The 15989-nt window shown below is 39.1% G+C and overlaps 1 protein-coding gene across 2 annotated transcripts; it reads left to right on the top strand.

Annotated features, from left to right (window-relative positions):
• The first annotated feature begins 252 nt into the window (after positions 1-252).
• dus2 (dihydrouridine synthase 2) lies at positions 253-14418 on the top strand. Of its 2 annotated transcripts, none has more exons than XM_088079570.1 (16): positions 253-389; positions 1079-1219; positions 1318-1363; positions 1892-1983; positions 2068-2111; positions 3276-3336; positions 3408-3455; positions 4748-4813; positions 5844-5914; positions 6806-6892; positions 8088-8256; positions 9736-9857; positions 10301-10441; positions 11049-11136; positions 11657-11730; positions 11834-14418. In XM_088079570.1, the coding sequence occupies exons 2-16, from the start codon at positions 1100-1102 to the stop codon at positions 12108-12110; spliced, it is 1506 nt and encodes a 501-aa protein (XP_087935696.1). In that variant the 5' UTR covers positions 253-389; positions 1079-1099; the 3' UTR covers positions 12111-14418. The 2 variants fall into 2 exon arrangements, with proteins under 2 accessions (XP_087935696.1, XP_087935695.1); XM_088079569.1 differs by having other exon boundaries at positions 1039-1219.
• The last annotated feature ends 1571 nt before the right edge of the window (positions 14419-15989 follow it).

Raw genomic sequence — 15989 nt, 5'->3', positions numbered from 1 at the left:
GAAAAAAAGCCAAAAAGTTGAGAAAAAAATAAAACAAAGCAAAACATTCACCAAAAAAACATTGTGCTAAAGAAAAAGAAAGTCAGAAATTTAAAAAAAAAAAAAAGAAACTGGTAAAAATATAACACAAGAAAGCAAAATAGAAAAGGGAACATTTTGCAGTATTCCCACAGTGCAGTACAGTACTTTTACTGCAGGATCTGCATACCTCCTCGCCGCTGTCTATGCATCATGTTTCTGTATGACGCGCTGCTCGAGGCAGTATGGATCTATAACGTCATGATGACGTACATGCCCAAACAGGAAGTTTGATTAGCACGCTTCATTTTCGTGTCCACATGACCGCACGTTACAGCCGCTGTCGTCGGTTTCACGCAACATAAATGCCGGTGAGTTTATTTAATGTAAAGTTATAGCGTATGTAGACGCCGTCTGTGTAAACATGGGCACAGATACCTCATGAAAGCCGGTTTCAGTCGACGTTGTGTCTAAAATGTTTTCATGGAGCCGCTAGAATGTTAGCAATAGCATCGACACCAAACTCCGTTCAGAAAAGTCGCAGTTTAAAGGTTACTTGTTTGTCAGCTGGCGCATAAACCCGAAAGAGCATAAGTTTTATCATTTTATAAATCATTATTCACCTGATGTTATTTCGGTTTACTTTTGATTCGGCAATTACGAGAAAATTTAAATAAAATCTTAATTTATTATGGCTTCTCCCTCTGGAGAAAGCCAGAGTAATTCGCCGTCCTGCACGGTCACTAGCGCGTACTAAAAGTTAATATTATGTGTTATGTGAGTGGCATTGAGTGGTATTGTGCGCTAACTGCTCGCCGAATCAAAGATTAAACTGCACAAATGTTAGTTTTCTGTTTGGGCTTTTCCGTTGTCGCCTGCTTTACGTGCACTTTGGCTCCGCATCAAGTTGGTGAGATTTTTGACCGGAGTTTGGCTTCATGTGTCCGGTGCGGGAAAAACGAGGCTTATCGCGGCAAAACGAACCAAAACGTTTGACAACTGACATCCCGGTGTTCACAGGTGAGCGCGTGACTGACTGCTGTCTCCGGTGTGCCGTCAGCAGGTGGACTGAGCCGCCACGATGGCAGCAGGCCGGCTGAGCTTCAGTAACATCACCGCCCTGGCTCCGATGGTCCGGGTGGGGACTCTGCCCATGAGGCTGCTGGCTCTGGACTACGGAGCTGATGTGGTTTACTGCGAGGTGAGGACGGACCGGGGCTCCGACGGGGACATGAAACACTGAAATCAGAGTTTGAAGTGTCTGTTTACCTGTTGCAAACTGTGTTGTGTTTGTTTCAGGAGCTGATCGACATCAAGATGGCCCAGTGTCAGCGGGTGGTGAACGGTGAGTCCTCAGCGGGACACTCAGCCTGCTGAGTCCGGGGGCCACTGTGCAAAATCACAGGGGGCCAGGGGCCAGGGGCCAGGGGCCAGGGGCCAGGGGCAGCAGACCCATACATGTTTTTAGGATTTCAGAGTGGTTTTCAATTTCTAGGATTTTAAGACGTTTCTAGGATTTAAGGAAATGTCTCAGATTTTAGGACATTTCTAGCGTTTTTGGGACATTCTCGGATTATAGGACATTTCTGAGATATTAGGACCTTTCTAGGATTTTGGGACATTTATTGGATTTAAGGACGTTTTCATAGATTTTAGATTTATGGACGTTTCGTGGATTTATGGACGTTTGTAGGATTTTAGGACATTATACACTTTGAAACCTGAGCAAATGGGCTTTTTATTTTATTTACATATATTATATTTATGTGTTTTAACTTCTGCACTATTCTATGTCATACAACATGTTTTTATAGATATTTTTTATTGTGTGTGTGTATGTGTGTGTGTGTGTGTGTGTGTGTGTGTTTGTCAGACGTGCTGGAGACGGTAGATTTTGTGGCCCCAGATGATCGAGTGATGTTCAGGACCTGTGAGAGGGAGAGGGACAGAGTCGTCTTCCAGATGGTGGGACAGGAAACAGAAATATTTACCGTCAGTTTGCTGTAGATCCGCCATCGGAGTCGCTGAGTTCTCCTCTTTTGTTTTCAGGGAACAGCTGACCCGGACAGAGCGCTGACCGTGGCCCGGCTCGTGTGAGTTCACTTCACAACTCAAGCTTCAAACATAACTCTTAGAGCAGCTGTCGCTCTATCCCACTTTAAAAGCGTGTACAGGACAGGGGTGCCCGGTGGCTGAGTGGGCACCCCATGTACAGAGGCTGTGTCCTCGCCGCAGCAGCCACGGGTTCGATTCCAGCCTTGGCTTTTCACTGCATGTCAACCTCCTCTCTCTCTTCCCCTTTCACACTTACACTGTCCTATCGAATACAGGCATTGAAAAGCCCAAAAAATAACCTTACATATACAGAACATAATGTGGAGAAATACGCAAACAAGAAAAAATCTGAAATAAAAAAATTGAATTATATATAAATAATAATGATAATGAAAATAATAATCATAATACAATAAATAATTACAAATAAAAATGCAATCACAAATTTAATTAGAAATTAATCAGAATAAAATAAAATAATTATTAATTAAATAAATAAAAATAATGATAAATAAATAAAATAAAAATATTAATTAATAACAAATTTAATACAAAAAAATGAATGAATGAATTAAATTAAAATATATATACACAAGAAAAACAATTAATATGTCTATTTCATACCATAGCATTTTGCATCACATACCACAGTGATTTTAGGACATTTGTAGGATTGTGGGATGTTTCTAGGGTTTGGGGATTTTTTTTAGGATTTTAGAATGTTCCTAGAATTTTAGGACATTTCTAAAATTTTAGGATATTTATAGAATTTTAGGAAATTTCTAGTTTTTTAGGATGTTTCTAGAATTTTAGGACATTTCTAGGATATAAGCACATTTCCAGGATTTTAGGACATTTCCAGGATTTTAGGACGTTAGGGTCTTAGTTAGGACCTCTGTTGGGGGGTGTGGGGGATCCTCCACTGACACTGATGCTGTTTTATACACATTGGCACCTTATGAATACTAAAAATACAAAAACAGTTCCCAGCATGAATCACACCCGGCACCGTTTAGGGGGCCAGATTTGGCACGCGGGCCGTAGGTGGAGTATCACTGTTCTAGAGTTAAATAACATGAAAACTAAACATAAGAGAAAATTATTAAAATACATCGTTAGTCGTAATACACTGTATAACCTGTCGAGGTGAATTGTGTCTGCAGAATATTGGATTGTTGATCCTGGCCTGTTTTGTGTCGTAGGGAGAAAGATGTGGCGGCGATCGATGTGAATATGGGCTGTCCTAAAGAATACTCCACTAAGGTGAGTTACCTGTCAGTAGCCAACCTGCTTCTGTGACCTGTGACCTCTGACTGACCTCTGACCTCTTGCAGGGCGGGATGGGAGCTGCTCTTCTGTCAGATCCCGACAAGATCGAGGCGGTGAGTACTTCATCGAGACGACGGGTCTCTGACAGACAGTGTGTTTTAAAGATTTAGAGTCGTTCAGCTGAGTGGAAGTTTGAACCTGATCTGACCGTCTGAAGAAGTTTGTAAACACAAGTAAAAAATGTTAACTAAAATATACTTAATTTAAGGACTTAATTTAAGTACACTTATACTTCCATTCCCACATTAAATCAATCAGTCAGACTTTATTTGTATCGCATTTTTCATACATGCAAACTGTACACAGACACACACACACGTACACAATAATATAGGTAGTAGTACTCATTAAAACCAGGAACTGAGGAAACCCGACCATAAGTGAAGAAATTCAGTTCAATTTCAGTTTTATTATAAAGTCCATTATCACGAATCACAATTTGCCTCAGAGGGCTTTAAAGTGTACGACATCCCTCTTCCCTCAACTCTCATCAGCTAAGGAAAAACTTCCCAAAAAAACCCTGTTACATGAAAAAATGGTAGAAACCTCAGGAAGAAGGACTGAGGAGGGACCCCTTTTCCAGGATGGACAGGCGTGCAATAAATGTAATGAATAACAATTGAATTACATTAGACGACAAAATGATAGATAGGAAGGAGGAGAGGGAGGAAAAGAGGGGGAGAGGTGCACAACAACAATAATGCAACTATAACATAACATATAACAATCCTAACAGACATAAAAATAATACATTTAATTTATGATAGCATGTTCTGTTACGTGCAGATATTGTAGTTTATGTAAAAGGCGTGTATATTTATAGTTGGGGCATAATAAATAATAATGGCAGAAGGATCACAGCATCAGTGCAACCAGAACCCAAAATCCAGGCGCAGCCACAGACAGGATCACGTGACCACGATCCAGGCGCAGCCACAGACAGGATCACGTGACCACGATCCAGGCGCAGCCACAGACAGGATCACGTGACCACGATCCAGGCGCAGCCACAGACAGGATCACGTGACCACGATCCAGGCGCAGCCACAGACAGGATCACATGACCACGATCCAGGCGCAGCCTCAGACAGGATCACATGACCACGATCCAGGCGCAGCCTCAGACAGGATCACAGCAACAGCACAACCATGACCACAGTCCAAGCTGAGCTGAAACAATAGAGGCAGGATAAAACCTATAGAAAAATAGGTAAATGATTCATGATAATCAATAAAAACAATAAAGATTATCGGTAAGGTGCGAAACCAAATGGAAATAATGGCAGAAATGTAAAAAGTTTTTCTTCATCGTGTGAAGGAGACTTTGTATTTCTTTTATCTGTAGATCCTCAAGAAGCTTGTCACCGGAGTTTCCAAACCGGTCACGTGTAAAATCCGAATCCTGCCATCGGTAAGATGTGAAAAATGTATCCTTGTCAGTTTATATGATTGTTTTCTGTTTTTATTTTTTCCCATGATTTCATATATCAGATATCTCCAATATTTCTGTCTCGTCTGTCCTTCTGAATTCATTTTTTAATTTAAATTTTTTACATTGAATACACACTGCCTTTTGAGATGTTTTTCAGTCGGGCCCGACTGATACCGATTTTTTGGGGCCAGACGCAGATAATGATTAAGAGAGTAAAACATCCCGATAACTTATATATTGGCCGATAAAATTTTCAAATTTTCAGTAATAAATAAAAACCCTTTACTTTTTTGAATCTCTCAAATATGGTTGAGACACTTGTGACAAAAAAATAAATCAAAGGTAGACCCCCGCAAACGCTCTGAGCACGCGTGTCCGCACAACAGACTGATAATCGGTAGACTGAGACTTGCAGGGAAAATGGGCTGTTTTGGTATGAAAAGAGAGATTCAAAATGCTTTTCTTTTGTATTTTTATTTCGCCCCACCTCCCCATGTCAGAGACACTCAACTTGCTTTGCTTTGTGGCCACTTTTGGAAAATGACAGGAGCCCAGGGGCCAGCTGCAGCTCCGTACATGTTTCTAGGATTTTGGGACATTTTTCTAACAAGTCCTAAATATAAGATAAGATAGAACTTTATTAATCCCAAAAGACATTGATGAGCCTGATTGCTCCAAAACTACATTAGCAAAAAAAAAGTAAGTGAAAATAAAGTACAAAGCGTCTAATAATAATGTTTAGACCTAAAAAGTAATATTGTACCTGGATTAGGGCCGGGCGACTGAATACCCCTGATTTAAACCATCTTCAAGGCGATACTACAGTTATCTTCATAGATGAAAGATGTAAGCTGAATTAAAATTATGATAATAACATCCATTTTTAATTATGATCTTACATGTCTGACAGCCCCCTCCATGTCATATGTCATATTGTCTTCTTCCGGCCAGTCAGCTGTTTAAACTGTGGTGGTCTGTAACTGGTTTCCATGTTCCTCTGTGGTTCCAGCTGGAGGAGACGGTCAGTCTGGTCCGGAGGATTGAGAGGACGGGTGTCTCTGCTATCGCTGTTCACGGCAGGTAAACTGCTTCCAGACATTGGTCCTTATTCATCAATGAACGCACAAAGCAGTATTTAAATATTTATATACCTGAAGTTTTTTCATTCAAAATATAAACACACACCTTTTAATAAAATGCAGAACAAATCAAAACTGCATTAATTAAAAAAGGCTTTTCGAGACAATATTGAAGACCATGTATTTAACGATGCATCGGTCGAATTCAGGGCTACTCAAGCTGCTCTGCTTGATGGCAGCTTTTGCAAAATGATATTAGCCCAGAGGCCCTTTCAGCACATTTCTAGGACTTCAGGACATTTCTAGGACTTCAGGACATTTTTAGGACTTCAGGACATTTCTAGGACTTCAGGACATTTCTAGGACTTCAGGACATTTTTAGGACTTCAGGACATTTCTAGGACTTCAGGACATTTCTAGGACTTTAGGATGTTTCTAGGACTTCAGGACATTTCTAGGACTTTAGGACATTTCTTAGGACTTCAGGACATTTCGAGGATTTTAGGACATTTCTTAGGACTTCAGGACATTAGGGTCTCAGCTTGGACCTCTGTCGGGGGTGCAGGGAATCTTCCTGTTTTGATGTTGTTTGAAGCACTCTGGCACGTTGGGCTGGGGGGCCACCTGGCACCGTATTGGGGGCCAGATTTGGCCCGGGGGCCGCAAGTTGAGTATCACAGCTCTAATGTATTAAATAACTTTAAAACTGACACCCTTTCATCCTAATCAGTTATTAATGAAAAAATGCTGAAAATGAGGTGAGCCAGTTTTTATTTAATATAAATTGCAGATATGATATTTTATATTTCCTTCATCAGCTGGTTAATTGGGAGCCTATTAGGCATGCAGGGTATTTAAAATATTCTGCTGCTGTGTCTCTGCTGTTGTCCAGGTTAAAGGAGGAGCGTCCCCGCCATCCCGTCCACTGCGATTACATTCAGGCCGTCGCTCAGGCTGTTTCCATCCCGGTCATCGCCAAGTAAGCTGCAACACCTCCAACACCCCGCTAGTGTTGTCAAAAAATGTCAGTTTATCAACACATATCAAATCTGAACATTTAATCCTTTGAAGCCTATTTTTAAAAATCTAAGAAAAACTAATTTTATAATTATTAAAATTACATATTTAAAATGATGATACAAAGTTATTATATTTTTTCAAGTGCTTTTTCTAGGTCATTTACTTGTTTCTTTTTTTTTGTTTAGTTTTGTTCTGTTTCGTTTTTGTTTTGTTTATTCCTTAAAAATATTCAGGTAATTTTCTCGTACTTTTTGCTGATAGAAAAATAGAAAAGACAAGAAATTACCTCAGAAAGGGCTTAACATTATTATAATTCTGTAACATAATTTAAAATATGTAATTGTTATAATTTTAGATATAGTTTTCCCTCGTATTTTTTATATATGGATTTCCCTAGCTTTTAAAAAAATATTTTCGAATTAATTTCTAATGGTTTTCTGAATTAAATAATTTTCTGGTATTTGTTGAACATTTCTTACTAACTTGCTCAATGCCTTTTTTCATGTTTTTGACAGAAATTGCTCCAATTTGCTCTAAAAATACTTGTGAAGAAAAAGCAACAGAAAAAATGAAATTATCAAGAAATTAGGAAAAAGAAAATTACCTGAAAATGGAAAAAAATAAATAAATAAGTATAAAAAAGATTTTTTTAAAAAGTAAAAAAAAACAGCAACATACAAACATACAAGGAAATGGCCCTAAAAAGTGCCTAAAGATCTGATAATTCTGCAGCATAGATTTAAACATGTATTATGATAATTATAAAAATAGTTTTTCCTGGATTTCTTTCTTTTTTCCCTGAACATTTTTCCCTGGTTCTCTAGGACATTTTTGACAATTTGTGGAACATTTCTTACCAAGTTGCTCATTGGCTTTTGCTCAGAGATTCAGAGGTTGAAATACTCGCGAAAGACGTCTGAAAGCAACACAAGAGTGAAGTGGCTCCAGGTTTCAAAGGGTTAACGTTAACGCAGAGGCGTGAGCTTTGTTTGACAGATAATCCATCGCAGTGAGGAATTTATCTCCGTCTTTTACGCTCAATGTTCTCATGTCGTCATCAGCTGACACAGATTCGTGTTATTTCGTGTTATTTGAAATTAAATGTTTGTTTTTGCTGAGTCATGAAAGCCGGCGTGCGTCCTGTCTCTCTGCAGCGGCGGCTCTCTGGATCTGGTGAAGACGCACTCCGACATTGAGGCGTTCAGGAAGGCGACGGGCGCCTCGTCCGTCATGTTGGCTCGTGCCGCCATGTGGAACGCATCAGTGTTCAGCAGCCAGGGGCCACTTCCTGTGGAGAGGGTCATGGAGGAGTACCTCAAATATGTGAGTTTCTGTTTTTTCGGGTTGCCCGTCCGTCCGTTGGTGCGTCTGTCCAACAGTCGTGAGCTTGATACCTCAAGAAGGCCTTCAGGAATTTCTGTGAATTTGGCACAAACATCCACCTAATAATGATAATCGTTAATTTATTTAATGAGCACCGAAACAAAAAAAGTGTCACTGGCAGAGTAAACAAGAGAGACGCAAAAAAAAGAGGTAAGTCGATGTAAAAGACTGTTTTTAAAAAAGCTAAGGAAAATTGAATTATATTCATAATTATCAGGAAATATATACTTCAAATTATTTTACAGAATTATTGTCATTTTGAACTTTTTTCAGGCCATTTTTTGCCTCTTTTTTGTCTTTTTCAGTTTGTAAATTTTCACGTAATTTTGCACTTTTTGTTATTTTTTATGTTAGGGTATTTGTTTTTTGGGGTTTTTTTTGTTGCTCATTACTTTCCTCCCATATTTTTGAAAAAAAAGAGACAATTTGCCCAGGTTTCAAAGGCTTAAATTAATAATTTGATTGTATTTCCCATCTTTACTGAGCAACAGTTTTGTGTAAAATGTATTTAAAAAGCCCGTATTTGTACCCTGTATTTGCTGTATTTTTCTTTTCTTTCATGTTTTTGTTGTTGTTATTGTTATTGTTGTTGTCATTTTTGTTGTTGTTGTTATTGTCGTTGTTTTGAGACTCTGCTTGAGCTTAATGAGATCTTAGTATTATGGCTTGTGCTGTTTTGCAGTAGGTTTGGTTGGAAAATTCTGTGTCTGCTCTTTAAAAATAAATTGTTGTTTGTGAAAATGAATTGAAAAAGTTAAAAATAGTGAAAAATGTATAGTATCCAAAGCCCAAAGTGACACGCTCACCTCGTTTTAGACCAACCAACACGCTAAATCTCATCATTATAAAAATACATTAAAACAATTTAAAACAGTAAACAGGAAAAACTATCAGCCTGAGCAAGTCAACGATTTTAGCAAATAATATGGTTGGCTGTTCATTGAAGCTTTAATGGTATAACAAGTTGTTGTATTTCTTAAAAAGTCAACATTTGGAGCTTTCAGCAATCACAGACTTCCTGTGAACGCGCCGCAGAGTCTGCAGAGTCCGTGGACTCTCCGTAAGTCTTCAGGTCCACAGGTCCGCAGGTCTGCAGGTCCGCAAGTCTGCAAGTCTGCAAGTCTGCAAGTCTGCAAGTCCGCAGGTCCGCAGGTCTGCAGGTCCGCAGGTCCACAGAGTCCGCAGGTCCGCAGGTCTGCAGGTCCGCAGGTCCGCAAGTCTGCAAGTCTGCAGGTCTGCGTGCGTGTTGAAGTTCTGAGATTTAGATTTAGCCACAGTTAAAAATACTGTTGTAGTTCTTTTTCTAGGTTGTAATTTTCCATTTAAACCTTCCTTCTTAATCTTCTGCTTCTCTGAAAAACTCGTGGAGGCGGCGGGATGCAGAGACTCCGCTGACTCGTTCCTGTTTGTGTTTCACAGGCGATCCGGTACGATAACCACGCCTTCAACACCAAATACTGTCTGTGTCAGATGCTGAGAGACAAGGTGGAGTCTCCTCAGGGGAAGCAGCTGCATGCAGCGCAGACCAACGCCGACATCAGGTACCACCACGTTTTTTATAAGGAGCCACGCATTAATTTAAACACATTTTATACACAAAGGCAACCGAGTGCTGAACTAGTCATTTCAATTTCAATTTGATCTATTATGTCCAATATAACAAGTACAAAATATTTATTTATCTTAAAAAAAAAAGGCCTTAGTTGGTATTAAGTCAACCTAAATGATTTTTTTAAGTATTGAAAATGCTAATGTAAGATTTTATTAATCGTCTTTTTCTGATGTTGCACCGTAAAGTCTGAACAACAATTATTATATGAAATTCTTCTTCGTATTTTTTGTTCTATGCCAGTTCACTTGCTGACTTGTTGAAACAGCTTGTGGGCTTGCATACGGTGCAAACTGCTGTTGCAGTGTCTGTTTTATTTTGCTGTTGTGCGTCATGTGACGTGTCTTTGTGTGTTTTGTGTGTTTTGTGTTGCAGCCAGGTGTTCGGGCTGCAGGAGTTTTACCAGCAGGCCGAGGAGCAGCAGCAGAACAGGAGGGACGCCCTGCAGAGCAGCAGCCAGCCGGACAGACCCGTGATGGACGGAGACGTCACCACCATGGCCGTCAAGTTCGAGCGGTCAGTTGTCACGCTCAGCATGCTCCTTCAAAATAAAAGAAATAAAAAAATAGGCCTCAGTCAAACGTTTGATATTTAGATCTGCAGATCTGCGCACAAATGCACTTTCAAATCAAGCTTTAAAAAATATTATACATAAATATTATTTTATCCATCCATCCTTTTTCTTCCGCTTATCCGGGGTCGGGTCGCGGGGGCAGCAGCCTAAGCAGGGAAGGATATAGGATATTATTTTATACTCTCACTCAATCATTTTTTTAGCCAACATCAGTCCTAATCATGAATATCAAAAATTCAGTCATTCTTAGAATTTTAACCCTTTAAATGTCAGGTTGTGTTCATGATGCCACTCTGTTTTTAGATGATAAAAACAGAAAAATTAACCATTTTTGATATACTGCATGCTAAGTAGATATTTTTGTTTTGATTATCACAGGATGGGATATGTCAGTGATTAGCAGCAACATCGATTTTTATACAATATTATTTTTTGTGCAGTGTAAAGTACTCATACTGCTCTGCACACAAAATGCACTTTTCAAAATAGTTTTCTTTTGCTTATTGGTTATTTTTCATTTTAAGATCTGGTTTGTATTTGTGGTTTCAGGAGGAATTATCCTCCTCAGATCACCCCAAAGATGTTCCTGCTGGAGTGGAGCCGCAAGGAGAAGCTGGAGCAGCCGCTGTACGAGACGGTGAGAAACTCGGAGGGACTCAAATGTGCAGCTCTAAAACCTGCACTGAAATATACGAGTTTAAATGTACCGACCTGTACTGAAGCCGCTTCTGGGCTCTGCTCTCTGAGAGAAATACCTTTTTTTAAATATTTGATTGATAACTGTTCTGGCTGTCTACAGCAGTGATACTTAACTTACAAGCCCCGTCAGGCCAAATTTGGCCCCCGATAGACCTTGGTGGCCCCCCAACGATTGGCCCCTGGTCATTTTGCAGAAGTGGCCCCCAAACAGATATTGACATTTGGACAGAATCGATCCTCCGGGACGGGGCGGGCGTGAAGACGGCTGATGGTACCTGAGTGTGTGTTTCAGCGCGAACACGCGGGTTTGATGTTCAGGGTGTGCAGAGCCGAGCAGCTGTGAACACTGTGTGTGTGTGTGTGTGTGTGTGTGTGTGTGTGTGTGTGTGTGTGTGTGTGTGTGTGTGTGTGTGTGTGTGTGTGTGTGTGTGTGTGTGTGTGTCTCTCTCTGTCTGCAGGCGCAGCGCTCCCAGGACCGAGCCTTTCAGTCCACTGTGACTGTAGCCGAGAAGAAATACAGATCGTCACTGTGGTCAGTACACAAACACACACACACACACACACACACACACACACACACACACACACACACACACACACCTACCTTCTCATGTTCGTTATCTCGTCGTTTTTAGGGAGAAGTCGAAGAAATATGCTGAACAAGCGGCCGCCATCGTCTGTCTGCGAGCGCTGGGAATACCAGAGGGTCGCATCGGTGAGGAAGACTCCGGGCTGGTCTGCAAGAGGAAGAGGGAGAGGAAGATGAACGGCAGCTCAGAGGACGAGGGGAGCAAGAAGCGACATGTGGCGGATATTATCCAACAGGAAGCAGACAACTCGGAGGCCGCCGCGGTGGCCAACGGTGACCACGAGCGAGCGGATGCGTCTGCAGAGCCGCCGCAGAGTTCCTGAGGTGAAAAACACGAAGCTGCTGAGGGACGTTTGTGTGAACCGGAAGAACAAATGAAGAGTTTTAAAAAGCAGAACTTTTTTCTTTTTTACACCAAAAAGATTCTCAGTTCATTTTTGACGTGCATCGTTTCCTGTCTGTACGTTTATTATCATCCCAAAACACGAACTCTGTTTCCATTGTTTACTCTTAAACAGCAGCTGCTCCGCTCAACTTTTTTAATTTAACAAAACTGTTGCTATGGAAGCCCATTTCTGCCAAAGTGATTAAAGAAAAAAAAAAAACATCCTGTGAGTCAGTGATGCTCGACCTTCAGCCCAAGGGCCAAATGTGGCCCCTGATAGGGCCCCTGGTGGCCCCCCAAACATTTTCTAATTGACATTAAAAATAGAGTGATGGACTCTGTGAATAGTTTTTGTCCTTTTAGTCTCCATAAGGTGTCAGAGACATAAAACAGCATCAACATAGAGCTTGTTGTTAAAAAAAGTCAGAGGAGGATCCCCCACACCCCCGACAGAGGACACAGCTGAGACACTGATGTCCTAAAATCACAGAAATGTCCTAAAATCTGATAAACTTCCCAAAATATGAGAAATGTCCAAAAATCCAAGAAACTCCCCAAAATCCAAGAAATAACCTAAAATCTTAGAAACTAACTAAAATCCTAAAAATATCCTAAAATCTTAGAAACTTCCTAAAACCTTAAAAAAGGACTAAAAATCCTTAAAATTGTCATAAAATCCTACAGATTTCCTAAAATCTAAGTAACTTCCCAAAATCTGAGAAATGACCTAAAATCTTAGAAACAAACTAAATTTCTAGAATGGTCCTAAAATCCTAAAAATGTTATAAAATCTTAGAAACTTCCTAAAATCTGAGAAATGTCCTTAAATGTGAGAAACATCCTAAACTCCTAGAAACGTCCGAAAATGCTAGAAATATTCTAAATTCTTAATAACATCCTAAAATTCTAGAAAAATCCTACAAATTTCCTAAGTTGAGTGAGTGAGCAGTTTGAGAATCTCTGACTTACAGGATCTTTTTTTTTTTTTTGTCGTTGCATTACCACTAATGAGCCTCCGTAGTTTCACACGTTCAGACTCGCTCAGTGCGAGTCACAGTCTCGCTCTGATGGGAAAGACTCGTGATAGTTGACCCCTCCTGATATTGTTTTTAGTGAAATCCATGTTTTGTTTTTTTTTTTATCCCGGCAGAAACCGAAGAGGTTCGGATGTGGATTTGTAGCCAGGAGGGAAAGTGTTAAACCTTCAGATATTTCAGAAATTAATTTTGACCTCGGTGCCTTACAGGAGAGCTGTCATATTTTAATCCTGATTTTGGACGGACCTTAAACTCATCGTTTGTCTCCTGACGTCATCCTGTCGTCTGTGCTGAAGACGACTGATGCCGGGTTTCCTTTTAACCCTTTAAACCTCGACAAAATTCAAGCATGGGAAGAAGGCGATGAGCAATTTAAATAAGTGAGCCTGAAAGTAGCAAATTATTGATAAAAACGTACAAGAATATTACCTGAAAATTAGCACACAACAAAGAAAAGAAAGGGAAATCAAAATAAACCATCAAAAAAGGGAAATGACCTGAAACATGATACTTAAAAATACAATTATTATGAAAAATATTTTTAAATATGTAATTATATTGTAATATAATTCTTTGGCAAAAGTTCCTTTTTTCCTTTTTTAAAAAATATTGTTTTTTAATTCTCCTGATTTTTTGCAATTTGTGGAACGTTAATTCCCTAACATAATTGTAAGTATATAATTAAAATAATTATAAATCTAGTTTTTCCTGGCTTTTTTCTTTTGTTTTCGTAGAGATTTTTTCCGAGCTTTTTAAAAAAATATTTTCTAAACTTACTAATTTCTTGCAATTTGTTGGACGTTTCTTACCAAGTTGCTCATTGCCTTTTTTTTTTTAAAGAAATAACATTAATTTGCTCACGATTCAAAGGGTTAAATACTTGTGCAAAGCGTCTGAAAGCGGCACAGAAGTGACGTCGATCCACGTTTCAAACGGTTAAAAAGACGACATTAATAATATGGTGCCACATGTTTCTGTTTGTACCTCTGTGGTTCTTTTTGTAGAAAAATCCTCCAAATCCTGCAGACGCTGTTGGTTTCATGTTAGAGGAATAAACTGTGATTTTATTATTTTCTGAGCGTGAAAACGTCTCGACTCAAACTATTAAAAACACGTAAAAGGTGAAGATTCCTTCATTCTGATGAACTCTGTCTGTGCACTCTGATTAAATTACCTAAAATAAAAAAAACTTTACTAAACTTTAAAGAACTTTACTTTTGGTGGCCTTTCTAAGTTAGTATAATTACTCAAGTCCTGCACATGACTACAAATTTGTACTTTTAGACTTTTACTCCACTAGAGGGAACTATGGTACTTTTTATTGTACTACTTTTATCTGACGGCTTTGGTTACTTTACAACTCGATACTCGACGCGCTTTATGTGGAGGCCACTTTTTCAGGAGGCCAGGGGCCAGTCACAACAGCCCAATACATGCCTCCAGGATTTTAGGACACTTTTCAGGTTTTAGAACATTTTTTGGATTTTAGGACATTTCTAGAATTTTAGGACACTTCAAGGATTCAAAGATGCTTCTTGGATTTTCGGTCATTTCTCGGATTTAAGGATGTTTTCTGAATTTTAGCACATTTCAAACATCTTAGGATATTTGTAGGATTTTAGGAAGTTTTTATGATGAAAGGAAAATTCTAGGATTTTAGGACATTTCTTGTATTTTGGGAAGTTTATTGGATTTTAGGACATTTGTAGTATTTTAGGACATTTCTATGGTTGTAGGACATCAGTGTCTCAGCTGTGTCCTCTGTCGGGGGTGTGGGGGATCCTCCTCTGGCTCTTTTTTAAATCAACAAGCTCTATTTTGATGCTGTTTTATGTCTCTGACACCTTATGGAGACTAAAAGGACAAAAACTATTCACAGAGTCCATCACTTTATTTTTAGTGTGAACTATAAAATGTTTGGGGGGCCACCAGGGACCCTATCACGGGCCAGATTTGGGCCGTAAATTGAGTATCACTGCTTTACAACAGAAGATTTTACATACAAAGCATATAAAGAGTTAAACGTTCTAAATTAAATTATGAAAACAGTAAGTACAAGTACAACTGAAATAATTAGTGTATATGTAGTCAATTGACTGTAAAATCCTCCTTTTACATTCATGCATGAGTAATAATAATCTAATTACACACAGACACAGACACACACACACACACACACACACACACACACACACACACATATATAACAGTAACAGGGACATTTTCGTACTTTAACTACTATTGTTTTCTTATTATACTTCCATACTTTTAATGAGTATTTTTACAGTGTGGTTAAGTACTTTTACTAAAGTGAAGGATGTAAATACTTCCTGTCCCACTGGTCTTAAATTAAAAAGTCCTGAACTGAACCTGAGAGACGGACACACCCAGCTGCTGACGTAAGCACCGCGCAGGCTGATGGTGCATTTACGTGCACTGGGAGACACGAGTACTATGGTTCATGTGTGCACGCGGAGGAGACCGTGTCTACAGGTGTCAGACAGGTGTCAGAATAGTACTCCTTTTTTTGTGAATTCACAAGTTTTTTAACTTTTTTTTTAAAACTTTTTTTATTGCTTGAATTTACAAATTAAATTTTTTAACTATGACTTTTTCTCGTAGATTTATAAGTATAATAATTATAACTTTTATAAAGTACTTAACATAACAGTGCAATTTTTATTCAAAAATGAATTGCTACTTTTTTGCCATGAATTTAATAATTTCATAATATTTTTTAAAGCGTTTTTGGGGTGTTTTGACTGTTTTTTCCTATAATA

The sequence above is a fragment of the Plectropomus leopardus genome, chromosome 7 (genome assembly GCF_026936395.1).
Source record: "Plectropomus leopardus strain MGB_pleo_1.0 chromosome 7, ASM2693639v1, whole genome shotgun sequence".
Taxonomy (NCBI): Eukaryota; Metazoa; Chordata; class Actinopteri; order Perciformes; family Serranidae; genus Plectropomus; species Plectropomus leopardus.
This window is presented reverse-complemented; position numbering and strand designations above follow the sequence as displayed.

Coding starts and splice junctions, on each gene's coding strand:
- dus2 (XM_088079570.1), top strand. CDS start 1,100: ATGGCAGCAGGCCGGCTGAGCTTCAGTAACATCACCGCCCTGGCTCCG. Junction 1,984..2,067: donor ACAGAGTCGTCTTCCAGATG/GTGGGACAGGAA, acceptor TTTTGTTTTCAG/GGAACAGCTGACCCGGACAG. Junction 6,893..8,087: donor TCCATCCCGGTCATCGCCAA/GTAAGCTGCAAC, acceptor GTCTCTCTGCAG/CGGCGGCTCTCTGGATCTGG.